The 26,131-nt window shown below is 40.2% G+C and overlaps 3 protein-coding genes across 8 annotated transcripts in view; 2 read left to right on the top strand and 1 right to left on the bottom strand.

Moving 5' to 3' along the window:
* The window catches only part of LOC133653681 (protein kinase C and casein kinase substrate in neurons protein 1-like), a 54,191-nt gene extending 51,810 nt beyond the window's left edge, over nt 1-2,381 (top strand). For both annotated transcript variants that reach the window (XM_062053233.1, XM_062053234.1), the window contains one exon: nt 2-2,381. In XM_062053233.1, coding sequence (XP_061909217.1) covers nt 2-111 — 110 coding nt within the window. In that variant the 3' untranslated portion in view covers nt 112-2,381. The remainder of the gene's footprint in view (nt 1) is intronic.
* A 12,361-nt stretch (nt 2,382-14,742) lies between these two features.
* Nucleotides 14,743-26,131, bottom strand: part of LOC133653034 (SAM pointed domain-containing Ets transcription factor-like) — a 48,862-nt gene continuing 37,473 nt past the window's right edge. For both annotated transcript variants that reach the window (XM_062052031.1, XM_062052033.1), the window contains one exon: nt 14,743-15,106. In XM_062052031.1, coding sequence (XP_061908015.1) covers nt 14,928-15,106 — 179 coding nt within the window. In that variant the 3' untranslated portion in view covers nt 14,743-14,927. The remainder of the gene's footprint in view (nt 15,107-26,131) is intronic.
* On the top strand, nt 15,986-21,038 carry LOC133653032 (uncharacterized). Of its 4 annotated transcripts, none has more exons than XM_062052028.1 (13): nt 15,986-16,048; nt 16,640-16,717; nt 17,952-18,029; nt 18,119-18,193; nt 18,299-18,325; nt 18,444-18,634; nt 18,837-18,954; nt 19,092-19,183; nt 19,486-19,563; nt 19,653-19,727; nt 19,827-19,967; nt 20,171-20,241; nt 20,900-21,038. In XM_062052028.1, exons 4-13 carry the CDS (start codon nt 18,138-18,140, stop codon nt 20,906-20,908), a joined length of 858 nt encoding a protein of 285 aa, XP_061908012.1. In that variant the 5' UTR covers nt 15,986-16,048; nt 16,640-16,717; nt 17,952-18,029; nt 18,119-18,137; the 3' UTR covers nt 20,909-21,038. The 4 variants fall into 4 exon arrangements, with proteins under 4 accessions (XP_061908012.1, XP_061908014.1, XP_061908011.1 ...); XM_062052027.1 differs by lacking the exon at nt 15,986-16,048 and adding an exon at nt 16,065-16,392; XM_062052030.1 differs by lacking the exon at nt 18,444-18,634.

Raw genomic sequence — 26,131 nt, 5'->3', positions numbered from 1 at the left:
GGTGATGAGCTGACCAAGACCGAGGACGAAGACGAGCAAGGCTGGTGTCGAGGCCGTTTGGACAGCGGCCGAGAGGGACTGTACCCGGCCAATTACGTTGAGCCGATCTAGGCCAGCGACTGGACAAGGACTCGCTCCTGGAGGCAGCTTGAACAGTCTCGTCCAATTGCACCGCACATAGCCAGAGACTTAAGAGCAACACATCCCTTGCCCAACAGATGCGCCAAGCACTCATCCAAACTTAGTAACCTTAAAAGACAATGTATCGCTATATCATATTTTATCCCGCTTTCGGGGTGGGTGGACGTTTCGAGACAAAGGCGGCAGTTATCCCGGTATATACACACTCAACTATAACACCCGGACAGTGCAGGCATATATGGCTTCTCTGTGGCTGTATGTAACCTACCATGCAGCTTATCATTGTGCTAATGGGAAGCCAATATAATCAGTTATGCCCACTCGACGAAGACAAGCTTCTCTAACCTGCATTGTGTGTATACAGTATAACACCGTTTTTGTGTAGCTTTTTCAACGCTGTGCGTGGTCAGTCATCCTTCATCCATCGGGAATGCTCTGTAGTGTTAAAAGTACCACAAACGGTATCCCTCCCTTTGTTTTTGTCTTTTAGTTCTATTTTCTAGTGCTCCGGTCCAACCTTTTTACCCCGTGTGTGCCGTGTTACGTGCTTAACTGTCTCTGAGCGTGCATAGCAGCATGTAGCTATGCAACAACTCTCATCCCTCGGATCCTACAGTCCTATCCGGGACCACAACTTGATGCAACGCTACAACTACAAAATGCAGAAGTCACTTTTTAAAAGCATCGCATGTTCTCTCATGAGACAAAGCTTGTTGACCGCAAGCTTGGATTTTTACGTTGGTTTTTTTCTCATCGCGCAAAAAAAAAAAAAAAAAAAGAGTTCATTCTTCACCACATCTACTAACATGAATGACAAGCAAACCTCGCGTCACAGCTTCTTTTCTTTTTTCCCGCAGTGGGAGGGGTTCGGAACAATATCCATGCCAGCATTTTTTCTACCAGATAGGGCCAATAGAGGCATGCTGATGAGCTCCGAAGAACAAAGCCTCGTGAAAAGGACCTGAATGTGCTAGTGTACACTAGTAGCCCGTTTCTATGCTGAGCCAAAGAATGATCCAGTACCATCAACTGCGCTTTTTTCCCCTCCATGCAATAACCTCCCATGTTATATGACTCCGAACAAGATCTACTTGTAGCTGCCTATCAGTCAACCAAAATGTCCTCTCACCACTGGGGATGACACAGGGAACACATTTACAGTCACCAGTAATGCATTGCATGTGAGGTGTTTGCAGTGCATTATTTACCTTGCTTTTTTTTTTTAGAAGTGAAAATGCACACTCAGCAAATTTATTTGTGCGTTTTCATGCAATGGGGGCAGAGGCCTTTTTTTAGGAGTGCTGGAGTTTGGGACCAACAGTCAGATGTGTTCAGCTCTGTCCGGATTTGACAGTTTGTGGGCATCCGTGTGAGGACATCACCAGCTCACAAGTTGTGTCTTAGGAGAGTCCAGCAAAGCAAAAAAAAGGACCCCAATGCACACATCACGCGCACACAACAGTCGGACACACACAACCTGGTTGCATTGTCGTTTTAGTTGGGGAACGTCATCATTTAGTATGTATGCATTGTGTAAATGTTTAAAAAAAAAAACGATTGACTAATTGAGGCAAAATGTAGTGTTATAAATGTAAATGTGTGTCACTGAAATAATTGAAAACATGAAGTAATAGACATCATATTGTATGAATTCCATGGCGATGGTCGGTGTATCATAAAAGCGTTATCCCACGCGGTCAGATTTGTATATGAAGATGTAATTTAAAGATTATATTATTCTATTGTAACTGTACAACTGTGTTGAGCTGAAAAATGAGACCTGACCATGTTGAGGCAGTAAAGAGGTGTGCTGCACATGTAAATGCTTTTTTTTTTTTTTTTTTTTAATGTTGATGATCTCTTCCTTATGCACACAGGGGGACTGCAGCTCGTGTGGAAACCCCCATATTAGTGGTCTATGATGTATGTTTATAGTTAGTGATGTACTTTGATCTCCTAACTGGTGTAGTGCCTGTTCATCTTGATGTAACAAGACGTTCATTTAAATATGCATAAAATGATGATGATCACAGGTAAAAAAGAAAAAAAAAAGAAAAGCGATGAGCGTGGTGAGAAACCCAAGTCAGACTTGTTGTGATGGCGTCGATACTGCGATGTTGGTTTGAAAGGAAAAACAAGTGTTTGAAAAAGTGTGGTCTGTGCGTGTTTTGTTGTGTGTGTGCTTGACTCTGTGTCTAAACTTCATAGTTGGAAGATTAAAAATAATTGTAGTGTGGTAATTAGCTGCTTAACGGTGCATTCCTTAAATATGCCATACATTTTAATATCATTAATTTGACTGGGGAGTGTAGTTTGAAATATATATAATTATTTAATGCATTGAAAAATTTGTTTGTATACATATTCTCTTTCATTTAAGACTGTGAGATCCAACTGGAAAAATCATGGAAAACCACTGAAAAAGAAAATAACCGGAAATGGTTAGAGGAGTAATATAGATTAAGTCAACAAATTGCAACAACTATAGTCTCTTAGTTCTCGAGCGTGGCCACCGCTGCTGCTCACTGCTCCCCTCACCTCCCAGGGGGTGGAAAAAGGGGATTAATTGATTGATTGAAACTTTTATTAGTAGATTGCATAGTTCAGTACATATTCCGTACAATTGACCACTAAATGGTAACACCCAAATACATTTTTCAACTTGTTAAAGTCGGGGTCCACGTAAATCAATTCATGGTACAAATATATACTATCATCATAATACAGTCATCACACAAGTTAATCATCAGAGTATATACATTGAATTATTTACATTATTTACAATCCGGGGGGTGGAATGAGGAGGGTTTGGTTGATAACAGCACTTCAGTCATCAACAATTGCATCATCAGAGAAATGGGCATTGAAACAGTGTAGGTCTGACTTGGTAGGATATCTACAGCGAGCAGAGAACATAGTGAGTTCAGATAGCATGAGAACAAGTATATACATTAGAAATACATTTGATTTTTTACATTTGGTTATTTACAATCCGGGGAGGTGGGATGTGGAAGGAGGAGGGTGTTAGTCAAGGGTTAAAGTTGCCTGGAGGTGTTCTTTTAGTGCGGTTTTGAAGGAGGATAGAGATGCACTTTCTTTTACACCTGTTGGGAGTGCATTCCATATTTATGTGGCATAGAAGGAGAATGAGTTTAGACCTTTGTTAGATCGGAATCTGGGTTTAACGTGGTTTGTGGAACTCCCCCTGGTGTTGTGGTTATGGCGGTCATTTACATTAAGGAAGTAGTTTGACATGTACTTCGGTATCAGGGAGGTGTAGCGGATTTTATAGACTAGGCTCAGTGCAAGTTGTTTTACTCTGTCCTCCACCCTGAGCCAGCCCACTTTGGAGAAGTGGGTTGGAGTGAGTTGTGATCTAGGGTGGAGGTCTAAAATTAACCTGACTAGCTTGTTCTGGGATGTTTGGAGTCTAGATTTGAGGGTTTTGGAGGTGCAAGCGTAATCGAAAAAGGGGTCAAATGCATAGGGTAATTTCACCACACCTAGTGTGTGTGTGACTATCAGTGGTACTTTAGCTTTTAACTTTTTGTGTGACAAAGAAAAGAGTAATGACAGCTATATAAAAATAAGTGTTGATAAAAGAGGAAAATATCCCTTTTTATTACCACGTGGTTAACATCCTCAGCTTTTCATTTTATTCATTTATTCTACCCGTGTTCTTTGATTAAACAATCAGAGGCCAGGACCTGACCTGTGAACAGCCAATCTGGGTCTCGGCAGCAATTGTTAGATTGTACCCACGTTCTTTCATTGAACATTCAAAGGCCAACAACATTTATTTAAAAAAGGTGACATATTAAAATTACGGCATTGGTCTCAATCAACCATCAGCTAGCCACTGCCGAGAGGAGTGAATCCAAATGAATACATTTTTGCTCTTCTTATAGTCCCGAGAGCAGTGTTTTTCAACCACTCAGTCTGGTGTGCCATGGGAGATTATGCAGTTTCACCTATTTGGGTTTAAAATATTTTTTGCAAACCAGTAATTATAATCTGCAAATAATGTGCCGTTGTTGAGTGTCTGTACTGTTTATAGCTCGGCAGAGTAACCATGTTATGCTATACCATATCAGTAGGTGGCAGCCGGCAGCTAATTGCTTTGTAGATGTCGGGAACATGGTTTGTTGTGATCACAATATGCAGATGACAGCGGGGGGCAGTGTGCAGGTAAAAAGGTGTCTAATGCTTAAACCAAAAATAAACAAATGGCGAGTGCCCCTAAGAAAAGGCATTAAATCTTAGGGAAGGCTATGCATAACGAAACTAAAACTAGACTGGCTGCAAAGTAAACAAAAACAGAATGTTTGACGACAGCAAAGACTTACTGTGGAGCAAAGACGGTGTCCACAATGTACATGACATGACAATCAACAATGTCCACACAAAAAAAGATAGCAACAACATAAATATTCTTGATTGCTAAAACAAAGCAGGTGGGAATATCGGTCAAAGGAAGACATGAAACTGCTACAGTAAAAACAGGAAAATCCACCAAAATAGGAGCGCAAGACAAGAACTAAAACACTACGCAGGGGAAAACCCCAAAAAACTCAAAATAAGTCATGCCGTGATGTGACAGGTCGTGACAGTACACCTACTTTGAGACAAGAGCTACAGTGATGCATACTTGGTTATGGTTTGAATTCATATCCAACAATTGCGACAACGACTTTTTATTGTCTACTGAATTTCATTTTTTAATGATTTCTGCTGGTGGTGTGCCTCTGGATTTTTTCACTGAAAAAAATGTGCTTTGGCTCAAAAAAGGTTGAAATACACTGCCCTAAAGCAGCAAGTCCATTGGGTCCTGAGTGACCATGCATGGCCAAACAAGTCTTCACAAAGGTGGGGTCGAGACCAAGGAATAATCGTTCAGGTGGCTTTGGCACTACAAGGCCATCAGGAGGAGCCTCGGTGGAACTATCGGAACTTGTCTGTTGGATGTGTAATTACCATATTAATATTAGTTTTGAGTCCATAAGACACAGATAGTCAAAATTCTTACAGTATTAGAATATCATAACAGTTTTATTGTGTCATTGAGTCAGCTTGACAGGTCACAGCCTGCATGTCGTCAGCTTAATACAGTTGGAGTTTGAAACTGTATAGAGTGTATTTAAATGTATATTTTCAACAATATTCTAACACTGATTTTTTTGTAAGACCAGCAGGTGAAATTGTCTCCATTTTCTTGCTTGAAGAAGATTATACATTAAACGTTGTCGCAATCGCAGTCCATTCATGAGCTGATGTCAGGTGAAACTGTAGGACACGGTCACTTGAGCGTTAATGTCAGTGTTGCTGCACCAACAACCATTTCCAAAAAACAGTTTTTCCAAATTAAAGGCGTTTTATGACCATAGGTGAGGATGGGAACGTAGATTGACCGGTAAATTGAGAGTTTTGCCTCCCGGCTTAGCTCCTTCTTCACCATAAGGGATCGATACAGCGTCCACATTACTGAAGACGTCTCCCGGCTGGCCTGGGAGCAACTCGGGATCCCCCAGGAAAAGCTGGACGAAGTGGCTGGGCAGAGGGAAGTCTGGGCTTCTCTGCTTAGGCTGCTGCCCCAGCAACCCGACCTTGGATAAGCGGAAGAAAATGGATGGATGGAAAGGGGTTTTACTATTTTTTCAAACAACGGTTCGGCAAAATAGTATTATTACCTGAAAAAATCAAAAAGACTTTAAAAGTTGAAATAACTTATCCATCCAATTCTGCACATACAAGAAGAAGAAGCCCTGGTTTACACCTCAGCTTAGGAAGCTGCGTCAGGCGGAGGAAGACGCCTAAGGGAGTGGGACCGGGTCCTGTTCAAGCAGGCCAGCAACAAACTGATGAAGGAGATCAGGGTAGCTTAGAAGAGCTACACTCACTACGTTTCCATGCACTAAATTAGTCTGATTTCTCAAATAGTTAAATTTTTTGGTATTTTCCCACCTACATGTGAAGTCCAAGAGTCCATGCACTCTCTCTAATGCAACTATTGGTCAAACGCTATGTGCCTCCTGTACACTGGGGGGTGCTTATTTCCTTTTAGCGCGGTTAATTAATTATTTTTCCGGTTAACCTATGACGTCACACTAGCCATCTGCGGATCCTTATAACTTGTTTTAAGTAATTTTCCGCTGTAATATTGGCAAAGAATACAAATTCTACGTCTGTAATGGCTATGTTGATGTTAAATAGCAGACAGCATCAAGAAATGATCTTAGATTGCGCTACGAACATGACGCTACTACCAAGAATGTAGCTGAGCAGATGCAGGTCCGAAGCAAAGACAGACCAGCGAAAGAGTTTTTGCGAAGGTTTTTTCTCAACGAAGAAACATGGAAACAAAACTTTTGAATGTTCATTCATAAGGCTCTGTCGATTAATGGAAATAGTTTTAAATCCAAAGGAAAAGACCATTCATGCCACGACTGATACTGTCCCAGATTAAGTTTGCTATTGTTCTGGACTATTTTGCCAGTTGTTTCTAACGTTAATCAGTTTGGAGTGCACAAATGCAACGTGAAGAGGTTCGTGTATGCTTTATTTTATTTATTTTTTTCATTTTATTTTTATTGACATCCAGCATCAGACATTCATATCCATTACATCATATTCACATAAATCATATATCTATTGTCTGCCCTAAATGTCAAAATATTTTTGTTTATATCCCACCCATACCACCCACCCCCACCCCCCCAAAAAAAGAAAGAAACAACAAAAAAAACAAAGTAATATCTACAAATACATCGATTAAATAAACAGAAAAAAAATAAATAAATAGATAATAATAATAATAATAATACATTAATAATAATAATCAGAAATAAAATAAAATATAAACAGATATACTGTATATATATATATATATATATATATATATATATATATATATATATATATATATATATACACACACACATACACATATATAAATATATATATATATATATACATATATATACATACATACATGTAGGCATATATTAGTAATCTCTTTTTTTAAAATTTTTTTTTTTTTTTTTGCAGTACAATCACTAATTTGAAAAATTAAAGTCAGGTTTATGGGGTGTGACATCGTTGACCCAATTTTCCCAGTATGAAGTAAATTTCTCCAATTTATAATTAATAAAGGCAGTTATCTTCTCCATTTTATATATGTCCGTTGTTGTTTCCATCCATTGCTTCAAAGTTGGGCTCTCCTGGGATATCCATTTCCTAGTAATGGTCTTTTTACAGGCCACTAGTAGGATATTCATTAAGTGTTTATCTTTCTTCAGCCAATCCTGAGGTACATGTCCAAAAAACAAAGTTTTATTTTCGAGGGGTATTTCACGTTTGAAAATATCCTGTAGAGCTTGGTGTATCTCTTTCCAATAGTCCTTTATGGTGGAGCAGTCCCAGAAAACATGGTAGTGATTTGCATTTGAATTCCCACAATTTCTCCAGCAGGCAGGGGAGTTGTTATCATAGTGAGACTTCTGAGAAGGTGTAATAAAAAATCTGATCAAATTTTTCCACCCAAACTCCGTCCACTTGGGTGAGCTGGTAGAAGTCCATTGATATTTCCATATTATTGTCCATTCTTCCTCAGATATAGTTATCCCTCCTTCCTTCTCCCATTTTGTTTTAATATATGAAGTTGAATTTGATTTCATATTCAACAGACCCTTATACAAGCATGAAACAGTTCTATCAATAATTTCTGAATTGTAGGCTTTTGTAAACAGTTCAATCAAACATATACTCGTCTCGGCTTTTCACCTTCATATTAACAAAATGCCGCAACTGCAAATAACGATAGAAGTCTTGGTTTTCTAATATATATGTCCTTTTAATAGTTTCAAAACTAAGCATTTTTTTTAATCTTTCATTACACTACATAAAGCTGTTATACCCTTAGATATCCAGTCCTTAAATCTTGAGTCTAATTTATTAGGTGTAAACTCTGTATCATAGGCACACCATTTAAGAACTGCAATATCACTCTCAAGTTTGTATTCCTTTATAATCATTTTCCACACTTTAAGGGTCCATTTCACCCATGGGTTATCAATGTTATTTAAGTGGGCTTGTAAATTGCTATCCGCCAGGATTGCTTGTAGGGGATGGAGGGCATTTCTTCTTCAATAATTTTCCATTGAGCAATGTATGACGGGTTGCACCAGCATATCACTGCTCTCATCTGGGCTGCAAAATAGTAATATCGGAGGCAAGGTAAACCCCATCCTCCCTTTAGTTTGACCAATTGTAAAGTTTTGAGACGAACTCTTGGCCTTTTACTTTGCCATATATGCCTTGATAGCATTTTTTCCCATTCATTGAATTGGTTTTGGTTAATCTCTATTGGCAGGGTTTGAAATAGGTACAGCAGTCTTGGCAGTACATTCATTTTAATGGAATCAATTCTAGAGCAGGCTAAAAAAGGAATTAAGTTCCATCTTGCTATGTCATCTTTTATTTTTTTATGTATGGGTAGATAATTGTATTCTGATAATTTTGTTAGATCTTTTGAAAAATTAATGCCCAGCTATTTAAAAGACTCTGTTTGCCATATCAGAGGGTAACTACTTCTGATTTCCCCTGGTGGGTTATAATTATATGAGAGTAGATGGGTTTTACCTATATTGATTTTATATCCTGATAGTTGACCATACAGTTCAAATGATTGCATTAATTTTATGTGGGCTCTGTACCGAGGATGTCGTTGTGGCTTGTACAGCCCTTTGAGACACTTGTGATTTAGGGCTATATAAATAAACATTGATTGATTGATTGATTGAATTTAGGGAGCGAGTATGTTGGGTGTCCGAGGTAAACCAAAATGTCATCCGCATAGCAGGCCAATTTATACTCTCTTCCTTTAATCGTGATTCCCTTAAAGGCCTACTGAAACCCACTACTACCGACCACGCAGTCTGATAGTTTATATATCAATGATGAAATCTTAACATTATAACTCATGCCAATACGGCCGGGTTAACTTATAAAGTGACATTTTAAATTTGCCGCTAAACTTCCGGTTCGAAACGCCTCTGAGGATGACGTATGCGCGTGACGTAGACCGGCGAACACGGGTATGCCTTCCACATTGAAGCCAATACGAAAAAGCTCTGTTTTCATTTCATAATTCCACAGTATTCTGGACATCTGTGTTCGTGAATCTGTTGCAATCATGTTCATTGCATTATGGAGAAGGAAGCTGAGCAAGCAAAGAAGAAAGTTGTCGGTGCGAAATGGACGTATTTTTCGAACGTAGTCAGCAACAACAGTAAACAGCCGGCGCTTCTTTGTTTACATTCCCGGAAGATGCAGTCAAGATGGAAGAACTCGGATAACAGAGACTCTAACCAGGAGGACTTTTGACTTCGATACACAGACGCCTGTAGAGAACTGGGACAACACAGACTCTTACCAGGATTACTTTGATTTGGATGACAAAGACGCAGACGTGCTACTGTGAGTATGCAGCTTTGGCTTCTAAACATTTGATCGCTTGACCGTATGTGCGCAACTTTTTTTTGCGTGTGTACGTAACTTTTTAAAAATATATAAGCTTTATGAACCTTGGGTTAGGTGAACGGTCTTTTGGGCTGAGTGATTGTGTGTGTTGATCAGGTGTTTGAATTGTATTGGCGTGTTCTATGGAGCTAGGAGCTAGCAGAGGAGCTAGGAGCTAGCATAACAAACACGCAGGTGTTTTTATGCAGGATTAATTTGTGGCATATTAAATATAAGCCTGGTTGTGTTGTGGCTAATAGAGTATATATATGTCTTGTGTTTATTTACTGTTGTAGTCATTCCCAGCTGAATATCAGGTCACCCCCGGCTCTCACAGCATCTTCCCTATCTGAATAGCTTCAACTCCCCACTAGTCCTTCACTTGCACTTTACTCATCCACAAATCTTTCATCCTCGCTCAAATTAATGGGGAAATTGTCGCTTTCTCGGTCCGAATCTCTCTCACTTCATGCGGCCATCATTGTAAACAATAGGGAACTTTGCGTATATGTTCAACTGACTACGTCACGCTACTTCCGGTAGGGGCAAGCCTTTTTTTTATCAGATACCAAAAGTTGCAATCTTTATCGTCGTTGTTCTATACTAAATCCTTTCAGCAAAAATATGGCAATATCGCGAAATGATCAAGTATGACACATAGAATAGATCTGCTATCCCCGTTTAAATAAAAAAAATTCATTTCAGTAGGCCTTTAATATCTTCATTTTGTCTGATAGACTGAGCTAATGGCTCCAGATATAATGCAAAGAGTAATGGTGACCATGCACATCCCTGTCTAAATCCCCTTTGTAGGGTAAAACTGTTCGATAAGTATCCATTGACTTTAATCCTAGAAGTAGGATTGTTATATAGTGCCTGTATAGTTTTAATGATTGTATCCTGAAAGCCGAGTTTATATAAAACTCTGTAAAGAAAATTCCAATTGACTGAATCAAAGGCCTTTTCAGCATCCGCACTTATAACAATTGCTTCTGTGTTTTTTCTTTGTATATGATCCACAATATGTAGTGTCTTTCTTATATTGTCTTGTGTTTATCATTGATGTATAAAACCTGTTTGATCATTATGTATCAATATAGGTAAGAAATCTTCTAATCGTTTGGCCATAATGGAAGTAAATAGTTTATAATCTACATTGAGAACCGATATTGGCCTGTAAGATCCACATTCAATTCTATCCTTGCCTTCTTTTGGTATAGCTGAAATAATTGCCTCCCTCCAACTAAGTGGCGTTTGTGCCTTTTTTAAGACCCAATTCAATGTGGGGAGTAAAACAGGTATTAATTATTTTTTAAATTCCTTATACCACTCAGCCGTGTTACCGTCTGATCCTGGAGATTTACTTAATTTAAGCCTACTAATTGCAACTTTTAATTCATTTTCAGTTATATCTGCAGATATTGTTTGGTTTTGTTTTTCATCTAAAATAGGTAAATCCAGAGAGTTCAGGAAGCTGTCAATTTGGGTTATGCTCCTCCTAGAGACCTCGGAGTATAAAGTTTTATAAAAATGTTCGAAGGCTTCCTGAATTTCATTTGGTTTAGTTTTTATCTCTTTTGTTCTTGGATCCCTGATTCTATGAATTGTGTTTCCCGCTATCTTTTTTTTTAGTTTCAAGGCCAATATTTACATAGACTTAGAGCCACTTTCATAGTGTCTCTGTTTCAAAAACATTAGATTTTTTTTTATTTCTTGTGTGGCCAAACTGTTAATTTCGTTCCTAGTATTTGTTATTTCCCTTAATGTATCCTGTGCCAAATCTAGTTTGTGTTTTCTTTCTAATTATTTTAGTTTGTTTTTTAAGTCATTTGATTTTGTATTCTCATTTTTTTTCTTAAATGAAGATATTGCTATAATTTTCCCTCTTAAAACAGCCTTCAGGGTGTCCCATAACATGGGAGGCGAAACCTCTCCTGTGTCATTAAACTCCAAGAAGAGACTAATTTCAGATTTAATTTGTGTCTTAAAGGACGGGTCATTCAGCAGACTTGAGTTTAGTTTCCATGTATTATTTTTTGCCCTCAGATTAAAGTCAATAGATAGGTATATAGGTGCATGGTCACTTAGATCTATTGTCCCAATTTCACAGGTACATATTTTATCTTTATCCTTTCCAAATGTTACAAAATAATCTATTCTTGTATAAAGACAATGCGGAGCCGAGAAATAAGTATAATCCCTTCTGTCTGGGAAAAAGTCTCGCCATATGTCAATTAAGCCTACTTCCTCAAAAAGTGTGTTTACTTTCTTATAAAGGGGTTTAACATTATGTATTTTTATACTAGATGAGTCCAATTTTGGCTGTAAATGTATATTTAAATCCCCACCACAAATCAAAAGACCTTCGGTTTCTGTTACCATAATATTGGTGATTTTTTGGAAGAAATTAATATCACTCCCAGGGGGTGCATAGATATTCAATAAGGTGATTGGGTTCCCATCTATCTAACTAAAAATAAATCTACCCTCCTTATCATCAAATTCCAGTACTTTTTCAAAATGTAGCTTTTTTGAAATGAAGATTGCAACTCCTCTCGTATGTCCTAATTTATATGACGGAAAAAACAAATGAGTGAAGCCCATTCTCTTTAGTTTTACATGCTCCTTGTCAGTCAAATGGGTCTCCTGTAAATATACTATGTGGGCTTGTTCTGTCCTCACCTTCGATAATATTTTATTGCGTTTGATTGGGTTCAATAGCCCATTAACATTAAAGGCCTACTGAAATTTTTTTTTTTTATTTAAACGGGGATAGCAGATCCATTCTATGTGTCATACTTGATCATTTCGCGATATTGCCATATTTTTGCTGAACGGATTTAGTATAGAACAACGACGATAAAGTTAGCAACTTTTGGTCTCTGATAAAAAAAAAGCCTTGCCCCTACCAGAAGTAGCGTGACGTCACCGGAGGAAGGGCTGCTCACATTTTCCTATTGTTTTCAATGCAGCGAGAGAGATTCGGACTGAGAAAGTGACGATTACCCCATTAATTTGAGCGAGGATGAAAGATTCGTGGATGAGGAACGTGAAAGTGAAGGACTAGCGTGCAGTGCAGGACGTATCTTTTTTCGCTCTGACCGTAACTTAGGTACAAGGTCTCATTGGATTCCACACTCTCTCCTTTTTCTATTGTGGATCACGGATTTGTATTTTAAACCACCTCGGATACTATATCCTCTTGAAAATGAGAGTCGAGAACGCGAAATGGACATTCACAGTGACTTTTATCTCCACGACAATACATCGGTGAAGCACTTTAGCTACTGAGCTAACGTGATAGCATTGTGCTTAACTGCAGATAGAAACAAAACAAATACACCTCTGACTGGAAGGATAGACAGAAGATCAACAATACTACCAAACTCTGGACATGTAACTACACGGTTAATGCTTTCCAGCTTGGCGAAGCTTAGCAATGCTGTTGCTAACGACGCCATTGAAGCTAACTTAGCTACAGAACCTCGACAGAGCTATGCTAAAAACATTAGCTCTGCACCTACGCCAGCTCTCATCTGCTCATCACGACCCGTGCTCACCTGCGTTCCAGCGATCGACGGTACGACGAAGGACTTCACCCGATCACCGATGCGGTCGGCGGCCCGGAGACGGAGGAAGTCAAGGTGAGGTTGTTCGGCTAGCGCGTCTGCTATCCATCTCAAAGTCCTCCTGGTTGTGTTGCTGTAGTCTGCCGCTAATACACCGATCCCACCTACAACTTTCTTCTTTGCAGTCTCCATTGTTCATTAAACAAATTGCAAAAGATTCACCAACACAGATGTCCAGAATACTGTGGAATTTTGCGATGAAAACAGAGCTGTTTGTATTGGGATACAATGTGTCCGAATACTTCCGTTTCAACCATTGACGTCACGCGCAAACGTCATCATACATAGACGTTTTCAGCCGGAAGTTTCCCAGGAAATTTAAAATTGCACTTTATAAGTTAACCCGGCCGTATTGGCAAGTGTTGCAATGTTAAGATTTCATCATTGATATATAAACTATCAGACTGCGTGGTCGGTAGTAGTGGGTTTCAGTAGGCCTTCAAACGATACCCATTTTACAGGTTTTATTTTGAATATTTTATTGGTACACACAAGTAAATACATATGGTTAGTGACAAAGTAAAAAATCGTGTATGCTTTAATTCGCCTTTATTATACCTGCTTCATTATCTTTCATCTCATTCGTAGTTCATTCAGGAGTCCGAAATAAGCCGGCATTTTAGATTTCCTTACCTACCTTCTTGAATAAATCTGTTTCTTTTTTTCTACAATCGATGCACTTTAAAATGTTCTGTTCTTTTTATCACGACTTTTGCTATGTTTTTATTTGAATGGTGTCTGCTTCCGGGTAGTATCCTGCGCATTGAGACTTGCGCATGTGCGACACAATGGTTCCTCTCCAGCCGCAATATAGAATGTGAGCTATAACAGGATAATGCATACATTTATAACTGGTTTTCAAAATCCTTACAAAAAAGTTGGACCCCAAAAATGTACTGTGGGACCCCACTTTTATGACCTAATGGGGTCCCTGGGAAATTCCTAGCGCCAACACTGATGGAGTATTAGTGCGTGCAAAACAGCAGCAAGCGGCTGTGGCCTGCGGGCCGGTTCTAATACTAATCAATTTGGCCCGCGGGCCTTGACTTTGACATCACTGATTTAAAGCGTTTCAACGGTGCTGTGCTGTGTATTCGAAGCTGTTGCGGCCACTCTACCCTGCACCTAAGAAGGACTCAAGAAAGCTAAAGATGAAAAATAATGTGTCAAATTAGCCGCCGCCATCTTCTTTATCATAAGTGTAGAGGAGCTCCATTTGTTTTTGCAGTCTAGGATATGAAGTGACATTGTTGCCTGGCAACTAGTGGCGATTTTACTTCTGCCTTCCAAAACTCAAAATTGGTCATGCATGATGAACGATTATGTGCACCAAGAAAACTGTTTTTAGTCCCTTTCATTGGACCAAAGTTCAATGTAATATTTCTCTTCCCTCAACAGAATTCTTTAAAAACTGGAAGCACAATATACATTTTTGAAGAGACAATAATAAAATGAATTCATCTTTTACCAGAGATTATATTAGGCAGAAGTGCACATTTCATTAGGCAGGCTTAACAATTGAAATAAAAGAGCAAATACATGAGGGAGCTTCCGTGTTTGTCAGTTTCCTCGGCGTATGTCCACACATCTTCATTTTCAGCCTTCAGCATGTTGGTGTCTGACAGGCCAAGTCATTCTTGCTCATACTGGGTTAACAAACTGGTAGACCAGTCTGCGGGACACTTCAGGTTTTCGAATGATGCCCTTCTTGTAGTACTGACGTATAGAGCGACTCAGTTTATCGTAGTTCATTGCTGGACGGTTTTTCCTGAGGCCCCATAGCCTGGCCACATACGCAGAGTCTTCAATTTTGAAAATTCCTATGGACAGATGACAGAACTTGTTACACGATGGCACTCTGCAGTCACCACAGCCCAATCACCATATTATACCATATTCCATCTAACACCACCTGATGGATCTAAAAGCACACAAAGTTTAGAAATGTAAAGTTTTACGTTTGATTGCTCAGGATGGTTTCAATTTGCTGGGAATAAATAAAATAAGAGTATAAGGACATTGCTGAGAAGAAAAAGCAGAGCATATTCATTGAACTAAAGAAAGAAATTGTTGAAAACAGACAGAGCGTGTAGCCAACTTGGCAAAGTTCAGTAGGACGCAGAGATGAGCGGTCGCACTCTCTTTCGCTCCCGATCGGGAATTCAAACAACTGCTCGGATTATCCCACACTTCCTCCTTTTTCTACTGTGGATCACGGATTTATTTTTTAAACCTCCTCGGATACTTTGCCCTCTTGAAAATGAGAGTCGAGAACGCGAAATGGACATTCACAGCGACTTTTATCTCCACGACAATACTTCGGCGAAGCACGTTGGCTTTGGAGCTAACGTGTTAGCATCATGCTTGACTGCACATCGAGGCAGAAGAAACATGCCCCTGACTGGAAGGATAGACAGAAAGTCAATAATACTACTATTACTTCTACTATCAGGAGACACTGAACTCAACCCTGGACCTGTCCCACACAGCAGAAGACTGCTATACGGATCCGCCTTCAAGTCGCCCAACCCGCGTTACTGTCACATTCGTTTTGGCTCCGCCTAGAGGATACAGCCCCGCCTCTGAAAATTGTACGGTCAGACAGCTGATCCTGAGCGGACTCGTGTCTGAGAGAGTAGAGTTATAGGCTACGCCTACGCGCGCTGAGCCGACCAATGTCTGCACCCGCAGACGTGGACGCGCCTACTAGCGTGTACGCGCATGAGCCAAGATCTCTGGACTTTCTTTGCTGGAACACGAACGTAAGTATAGATTTATTGATTTATTGCTACATTCGCAGTAAAGATCGGCCTTTGTGTTTCCATCATCATTTATGTATGATTGTAATGACGTTGTTTGATATTAGGACTAGCAGTAAAACTTTATATTCTGTAAAAAAAGGCTTTTATTTCCAGCGCCGCCTCCCAGAATGCTTTGCATGGGGACGTGCGTCTGACGTCACGTATTCAGAAAATTCGAAATGGCTGCACGCGGGAGGTGAGGCCCGAGCGAAGAAAAGTGGAAAAGAGTGTTATTCGTCAAAAAACCCACACAACGACGGTCATTTTTTCGCCGTGCTATTGTAAAATTGTGTTTTGTGAAGCCGGTGAGTAACGTTCAATACAGTTAACTTAGGCCATCTTTTGTTAGACGCTGTGAATGTGTGTAGGTTACATGCTACGATATTCCACATATTTCCAACTGGTTGAAACGAAAGCGTATTACTTTATTGTCAGTGTTGTTTAGGCCCAGGTCGCTATTACTTCGTTATAACAGCGTAACGTTAACAGAGTGGAAACAGCCGTTCTTTGCTATTAATATGAGTGTGTATTATTTCTTTCTTTGTTCTTTAGTGGAGCTCGAGATCCTGTTTACTGTGGACTAGCTGTGTGTGACGCCATGTTGTTTTTGTTTCCATTACAAAAAAAAAGGTATGTCTATGTGTTTTTTGGCATAGTTAATTGTAGAAAAAAATATAAAATGAGGTGATGTGAGTGGGAAAAATTGCTGCACATATTAAGGATCCTTTTTCTTGATCTATATTTTTGTTATTTGCTGATGTATATATTTTATATGCTGTTTTTTATTTAATTAATTTATTAGAGACTATTTTATGCTTTATTTACCTTTTTTTATTATTATTATTTTATTTACTATTATTATTATTATTATTTCCACATGTAAGCATAAATAATTGATCATATTAGTACATTGTTTGATTGCTTTGCTTAATGCATTCCATAATTTAATTCCACATACTGATATACTGAAGGTCTTAAGTGTTGTACGTGCGTACAAATGTTTTAAATTACATTTCTCTCTAAGATGATTTTTCTCCTCTTTTTTGAGAAGAATTGTTGTATATTCTTGGGTAGCAGGTTATAGTTTGCTTTGTTTATAATTTTAGCTGTTTGCAAATTCACTATGTCGTGGAATTTCAGTATCTTTGATTCAATAAATAAAGGATTTGTGTGTTCTCTATATCCAACATTATATATTATTCTAACTGATCTTTTTTGTAACACCGTTAATGAATGAAGTGTACTTTTGTAATTATTTCCCCATATTTCTACACAATAACTCAGATATGTAACACTAGTGTACAGTAGAGAATATGAAGTGATTTTTTGTCTAGAACATGTTTTGCTTTATTCATTATTGATGTGTTTCTTGCTACTTTATGTTGTATATTTTTTACTTGAGATTTCCAGTTCAATTTATCATCAATCATTATACCTAGAAATTTGGTTTCATTTACTCTTTCAATTTCTATTCCGTCTATTTGTATTTGTGTTTGACTTTCTCTTCTACTGTTACCAAATAGCATTATTTTAGTTTTACTGAGATTCAAAGATAGTCTGTTTTTGTCAAACCATCTTTTTAATTTGTTAATTTCTTCTGTTATTATTTGTATTATCTTCTGTGTGTTCTCTCCTGAACAAAACACTGTTGTATCATCCGCAAATAATACTAACTTTAAATCTTTTGTAACTTTACAAATGTCATTTATCTAGACATTGAATAATTTAGGTCCTATATTGATCCCTGAGGTACACCACAGGATATATTTAGCGTTGTAGACGAAACCACCACATTAATATTAAAGATATGGTTAACATTCTTAGTGCTAAAGATATTCCCCTCTCCTTGTATCCCTTCTCCCAGCTCCACCGTCTCGCCGAGTGCCAGCAAGAGTCATGAGTACTTGTCAACTCGACTCCTCAACTGGAGATAACTTTCTAGGTAAAGACTGATCTCCAAAATAATATCTCAGCATCCAGTAACCATGGTTAACAGATCACAACCATTTAATACCAATTTATCTCCCTTAGCACCTCACCATGGGGAAGGATGTATTCATATGCCTTCACCAGCACCTGCATTAAACATGCAGAGAGTTACACAAGGTAGAGACTGATCTCTGTATACACTACACCCATAATTTCAAACCCTACTTTACGATTGAGCTGAAGTTCTGACTATTATGACCCGTACTTTTACCTTTCTTATAGTTCTTACCACCTTGGGGCACCATTCAGGTAAAATCTCAGCTCATCTTACTTGCTTATTTGTATACACTAACACCTGTGCATGCTTTTGTCCACGTTGTTCCTTTGACGATGAATAAATACCCCTTTTCTTTCTTTCTACATTAAGGGTGCCTTTTCATCTGATTAAATTTATAATGAACAGGGACATTGCGGTTGTCCCAAGTGGATGGTATGATGATAGGATGGTTTTCTGGCCCAGCTATAAAAACACTGACAGAATTGAAAGGACCGCTTTAAATGAGGAGCAGCATGAGCCAAACTGGCCAAGATTTGACGTTTCTGTTGTCCGAACTTGTGGTATGCAAATTCATAATCTTCTTGTTTAAAAATAACGTCATAGTTGCTTCTCTTTATGCTTGGAATAACCTATTGTGTCTATGTTCTGACCAGGTCTCTTGTAAGAGAGAGACCTGATTTATCATCATCAATAATAATAATATTCTGTTCAGCTCTACAGCTAATTTGAAACTCATGTTCATTTTAACATATTCAATTTTAGACAACTACAAAGACGCATTAAAAATAATGCAACAATATGGAAAGGGCTGCGACACCTCAGACCTGCAATCTGAGGCAGAGAACGAGGAGCTGCCAGAAAAAAGGAACAGGAAGCCAGTGTAAGTGTGTTCCGTCTTGTTTTTGTCATGTTTCTACAGTAATAGGAAGGTTATTTCCGGTAGCATTCAAAAATAGACCAGAGATGCTTGTACTATATGTATATTTGGCAATTTTGGTATTGCAATAATCCTAACAGCCATCGTCTCGGGGACTCAGATGATAGCGAAGAAGACCCGGGAAATAGTGACCTCACATCTCTGGGGTTGGCAAGCCAATTGCACAGGCAGAGTAAAGAATAATCTCTTACCTCCCTGCTTGGCACTCAGCATCAAGGGTTGGAATTGGGGGTTAAATCACCAAAATAATTCCCGGGCGCGGCACCGCTGCTGCCCACTGCTCCCCTCACCTCCCAGGGGGTGAACAAGGGGATGGGTCAAATGCAGAGGACAAATTTCACCACACCTAGTGTGTGTGACAATCATTGGTACTTTAACTTTAACTTAACATCGAAAACAACAAAACCACCAAAAGATATGGTTAACATTCTTAGTGCTAAAGATATTCCCCTCTCCTTGTATCCCTTCTCCCAGCTCCACCGTCTCACCGAGTGCCAGCAAGAGTCATGAGTACTTGTCAACTCGACTCCTCAACTGGAGATAACTTTCTAGGTAAAGATTGATCTCTGAAATAATATCCCAGCATCCAGTAACCATGGTTAACAGATCACAACCATTTAATACCAATTTATCTCCCTTAGCACCTCACCATGGGGAAGGACGCATTCATATGCCTTCACCAGCACCTGCATTAAACATGCAGAGAGTTACACAAGGTAGGGACTGATCTCTGAAATATTAGTGTATAGATAGACCCCTTGGGTATTACCAGTCATGGTTAACTGATGGCTCTCTCACAATGCCCACCTCACTAGGAACGGCAGTCCCTCCTCGACTCCCTCCACCCCCCTCACCAGCAGCCCTCAACATGTGGCAGACAGAGGAGCCTGGATCCAGCCTGGCCTACAGGCCAACATGGCGAGGGGGAAGAATGGCCGACAACATTTCCTGCTCTGGTGAGCAATAACTGACAAATACCGGATGGTCATTCTGTGCCACAAATTTTGGAAAAAATTCAAATTCACAAGCAATCACATATTTTCTTCAAACTTTGTCAATAACTTTTGTCATTAACTAAGGTCAATAGCTAATGTCAGGATTATGAGTAATGAGGATAAACACTGAAACATGTTAATTTTATACTACTGTTTGTCAACAGCGCCTGAGGTAATCCACATCCTTAACCTGCTGGAAACTATTAAGCACAACCAAGACCAGCTGATTGCGAAGGTAAACTTCTTAAGCCTTGAATAGGTCAATATGTCATAATGACATTGATTTTGATTCATTATTATTTTTTAAAGAAAGAAACAGCCTACATGGCAGCTTTGTGTGATTAGAGTAAACATTGCTACATTTTCTTGTTACATTTCACCTGTTTGCTCTTTAAATACCACTTTTAATGTTTTTAATTTATTTCGATCATATTTTTTAAAAATGTGCCCTGGGGCCGTTAAAAAATGACCTGCAGGCCGCACTTTGGACACCCCCGGCCTACACGAATACAAACATAGAATGATAGTACAAATATAATAAGAAAACAATGTCAACCTCCCAAAGTTGGGTTATGGATATTTATTTATGCCCCCCACCCCCAACCCCCCGCCGCCGTCATCCAACAGAGCCAAACAAGTACTCTGATCAAGGAACCAAATAACGATATTGTTTAAACATTTTGGATGTCTTGCACACCTATATCCTGATCACAAATTCATAGTTTACGCACCTTATTTTAACCACCTCCAGTAACTTTAAGTCATGTTTTTTTTTTCAAATGTAATCTCCTTAATACCTATCAAATATTTTGTATTGTGTAAGCATACTTGGCTTTGGATGCTTTCTACCATAAACATAAACGTATCTGTCTTGTAATCTTGTTTGATTAGAGGTGCTGTGAGTAAAAATGTGTTGACAAGGTCAGCCACGGACGCTGAGGTCACCAGACACGCCATCAGGTGGTTCAACTTGGCGGGGGATCGGGCAACGAGGAGACGAGTCCCGCTTCTACCTCCTCAGGAGGAATAGAGATGTATATGTATAAATAAACAACCTTTTATTGGACTTCTTGTCATTCACCAGTTATTCATTTTCTGATATGTTAGCTGTGCATGGAGCAGCGTTTCCTTGAAGTTGTAGCCTAATAGATTAAATATGTATATTTACTTTTTAAATATATATTATATATATTTACTTTATAGAGTGAATTGAATTCTGTTTCTGCCTATTGACAATATTGTTAGTTTAAAAATACAAGGCAATGCATATGTAAGCCTATATTGCTGTAGTAGGGCTTAGTGAAGTTTTTAGTTTCCTATTTTATCCTACAGCAAGAACAGAAGGGATTTTGAAAATAAGATAAAGGGGTCCAAAACGGCCAGATGAGCCAGGGTTTTTATGAGTCCGTTGCTGGTCCGCGGCGGGAGGTTGGGCTTTGATCTTGGGTGCGGAGTGGATGCAGCGCGCCGTCACGGCGCACCCGCCGCGGAAATAAGGCTTTGATCATGGGTGCGGAGCGCATTCAGCGTGCCGCCACGGCGGATCCGCTACCTGCCGCCGTGGCGGATACGTTCCTGAGTGCAAATGGACGCCGATGCTGGTCCGTTTCGCGGTTCCGTTCCGGAAAGCGCGATACCTGCGCGGGGGATCTGCCGCGGAGTGTTTTTGCTGTGTGGGGTAACAACACAGTTAATGTTGTCCCGACTGGCGAAGACTAGCAATGCTACTGCTAGCGTTGCCATTGAAGCTAACTCGGCTACCGGCTCATCTCAGCTCAAGCTCACCTGTGCTCCAGCGATCGGCGGCTCTGCGGAGGACTTCGCCCCGTTCATCGACATGGTTGGAGGCTCGGCGGCGGCAGTGGAGGACGACCCAGTCATCGGAGAAGGCAGCGACTCAGCGGCGGTGAACGGCGCGGCGGTGAACGGCGCGGCGGTGGACGGCGACCCAGACATCAGTGATGGCGGGGAACTGCAAGAGATGGCGGGGGTCCACGCGGCCTCTCCCCGGTCCCGGACGGTCGAGGACGCGGCATACACAGGATTTAGAGGCGCCTTTACATAAACATTTTCGTTGTTCTCTTTGTCTTCAAAAAAGTCAGCCAAAAGGAAATCCAACCCCACCCCCACCCTCCCTACCTGGCCTCCCCCTCTCCAACTCCGCCCCTCCCCCTTCACCTGGTGGAAGATCAATATGCCTCTCTCTCTCTCTCCCTTCTCTCCCTCTTCTTCTCCAACTTCAACAGCAATAATAACCAACAACTTTTCTGGTCAGTACCACAACACCGCGGACTCTGATGCTCTTTTTGGTTCCAGTGGACTACACATCATCCACCTTAATGTGAACAGCCTCTCTGGAGCCAAACTCGACCAAATCAGAGAAATGTTCCTCAACACGAAGGTAAAAGTCTTGTGTTTCTCTGAAACCAAATTTGATCAAAGTATTTCTGACTCAGAGATAGAAATAGAAATATTTTCGGGGGGGGGGGGGGGGGGGGATGCGCCTGTCTTCAGATCCTACAGCAAGTTTTGTAATCTGCACGATCTTTCCCAGCTAATAGCGCTACCTACAAGGGTGTGTGATTCCACCCAATCAACCATAGATCTCATTCTCACTTCAGACCGGCCTAAAATAAAAAATAGTGGGGTCATGATCTGTGGTCTTAGCGACCACTATCTAACCTTCTGCACCCGCAAAATAGCTAAACCCAAAGCCAATGGCCACATAACAGCCCAATCCAGATCCCTCAAAAAATACTCTAATGACAATTTCAATTTAAAATTACATGAGTGGGACTGGTCCCCTGTGCTCACGAGCAACCTGGTCGATGTTGCTTGGGACCGCTTCAAAATGGCGTTCCTAAAGATACTAAATGACATGGCTCCCGTGAAAACAGTCAGGATCAAAGCCCGCTCTGAACAATGGATGAATCGGACCTATTAGCTGCCATAAAAGACAGAGACAGAAAATACTCTGAAAACCAAAAATGTAAAACAGAAGTAGATAAACAACCCAATAATGTCAATCTCAAATTATTCCTTTCAACTCTCAAAAAGCAATGCAATAAATTAAGAAATAAGTCAACCAACCTGACTAAATCCTTAAAAAAAAATTACATTAACGACAAAATAGAGGAAAACACAAATAAGCCACGTGAGCTCTGGAAAATTCTCAACAACCAGCTTCCTGGTTGCAGCCAGAAACGTAAAACAAGACTCACCAACATCAGCATCAAGGAGGGTGACTCCCTCATTACAGACAAAATGGAGGTAGCTAGCAGACTTAACATCTTTTTCACCAGCATAGCCGCAACTCTTGTCAACAAGCTGTCCCACCACTCTGGTCGCTTTGGTGTAGAACACATTAAAGTCTTCTACAGAAAGCTAGGAGTATCCAACGATGATTTCAAATTAGAAATGGTCACAGCTGATGAGGTGTTTAAAAAATTGAGCGCGCTCCACCCTAACAAGGCCACCGGCCTTGATAATATTCCCTCCAGATTCCTCAGGAACTCTGCCTCCATCATTGCCCCGATCATCACGCACATAATAAACCTATCAATTACACAAGGCCAAGTACCAAAAGATTTTAAGATAGCAAGAGTAACTCCCCTCTTTAAAAAAGGAAGCAAATTGGAACCTGGCAACTACAGACCTGTTTCTATTCTCAGTTCCATTTCGAAAGTAATGGAGAAAATAGTTTATGAACAGGTCGATAGTTACCTTGCCACTAATAAACTCATGTACAAATTCCAATCCAACTTCAGAACTAACCACTCCACTGACACATGCCTTCTCTATCTGACCGACCACATCAAACATGAGGTGGACGCGGGCAAATACTGCGGCATGGTCATGCTGGACCTTCAGAAGGCCTTTGACACCGTTAACCACGCTATACTGTTGGATAAGCTCAGAGCAATCGGATTTAACAAAACCTCATGGAGCTGGATGCAATCTTACTTGGAGGGGAGGGAGCAGGTGGTAGAGGTGAACGGCACCGTGTCCCCCCCCCCCCCCCCCCCCCCCCCCTCTCGGTGAGCTGTGGAGTCCCCCAAGGCAGTATATTTGGGCCTTTACTGTTCCTAATATACATAAACGACTTGTCATCGGCATGCGACTGTGACTTGTTCTTGTTTGCGGATGACTCTGCCCTGCTGGTATCCGATAAGGACAAGTCACAGGTGGAGAAAATCCTCAGTGCTGAGCTGTGTAGAACTTGCACCTGGCTCGCTGACAACAAGCTATCCATACACTTGGGTAAAACGGAATCCATCCTGTTTGGGTCCCACATCAACTTTAAGAAAGTCAATGACTTCACTATAAAAGTGGGTGACATTGTTATCACCAGGAAAGATGAGGTCACCTACCTAGGTTCCATTCTAGAGGCTAATCTTTCCTGTGATAAAATGGCAACCAAGGTAATCAGAAAGGTTAACCAACGAACGAGATTTCTCTACAGAATCTCCTCTCTGGTCAACAAAAGCACCATGAGGATTTTGGCGGGAACTCTCGTTCAACCCTTTTTCGATTATGCATACACCTCCTGGTGCCCTAGCACCTCCAAAACCCTCAAATCTAAACTCCAAACATCTCAGAACAAGCTAGTCAGGTTACTTCTAGACCTCCACCCCAGATCCCACCTCACTCCTACCCACTTCTCCAAAGTGGGCTGGCTCAAGGTGGAGGACAGGGTTAAACAACTTGCACTGAGCCTAGTCTATAAAATCCGCTACACCTCCCTGATACCGAAGTACATGTCAAACTACTTCCTTAACGTAAATGACCGCCATAACCACAACACCAGGGGGAGCTCCACTAACCACGTTAAACCCAGATTCCGAACTAACAAAGGTCTTAACTCATTCTCTTTCTATGCCACATCAATGTGGAATGCGCTCCCAACAGGTATAAAAGAAAGGGCATTTCTATCCTCCTTCAAAATCGCAATAAAAGTTCACCTCCAGGCAGCTACAACCCTTAACTAACACCCTCCCCGGATTGCTAATAATCAAATGCTAATAATCAAATGTAAACAATCAAATGCAGATACTTTTTCCTATGCCTTCTGATCTCTCTCTCTCTCTCTCTCTCTCTATGTCCACTACTTGCTGTCCATATCCTACCCCCCCCCCCTCCACACCCCTGATTGTAAATAACGTAAATAATTCAATGTGATTATCTTGTGTGATGACTGTATTATGATGATAGTATATCTGATAGTATATATCTGTATCATGAATCAATTTAAGTGGACCCCGACTTAAACAAGTTGAAAAACGTATTCTGGTGTTACCATTTAGTGGTCAATTGTACGGAATATGTACTTCACTGTGCAACCTACTAATAAAAGTCTCAATCAATCAATCAAAAGTAATTTGAGCGTATCACAGCTTGTCTGCACCATACTGAAAAATGAGTCTGACATCATCCAATGGCGTTAAAATAATATTTAAACGGCAGACATGGATCCATGAAAATATGGAAAAGCTGCTGATGGTGTGTTTGACGGAGAAGCAGCTGTAAGGAGATACTGTAGAAGTCCTCTTTCCAAGGTAATTACTGTACATTATTATTACATCATAAAAATATGTTGTTAGTACCAAAACAAAGTAAAATTGAGTAAAATTGGAGCCTTCCTGAACACAGATTGTAATCACTGCTACGGACCAGTTTGCTGTCATATTCGATTTTAACTCTGCTCGAGCAAATTTAAGGTGTCGCTAGCCGGGGGCTAACTAACTAAAACGCTAGCTTAAAGCGATTGCCTAGCAACCCGAAGCTTTTATAGCAGCACAAAATCCTCTCTAAAACAGGCTGAGACAGCTCTGGCTAGCGCAAGGTACGGTAGTTGTTAAATTAAGCAAGTTAGAAGTGATCAAATTTAAGGAAAGAATCTGAGGAATGATGAGTTATACTTGTATACTTGTATAGCGCTTTTCTACCTTTTTAAAGAAGTCAAAGCGCTTTGACACTATTTCCACAGTCACACACACATTCACACACTGATGTTAGCTGCCATGCAAGGCGCTAACCAGGACCCATCAGGAGCAAGGGTGAAGTGTCTTGCTCAAGGACACAACGGACGTGACTAGGATGGCAGAAGGTGGGGATTGAACCAGGAA

This window comes from Entelurus aequoreus, linkage group LG07 (genome assembly GCF_033978785.1).
Source record: "Entelurus aequoreus isolate RoL-2023_Sb linkage group LG07, RoL_Eaeq_v1.1, whole genome shotgun sequence".
NCBI lineage: Eukaryota > Metazoa > Chordata > Actinopteri > Syngnathiformes > Syngnathidae > Entelurus > Entelurus aequoreus.
Note: the sequence above shows the minus strand (reverse complement) of the source record. Positions and strands in the feature narration are given on the sequence as shown.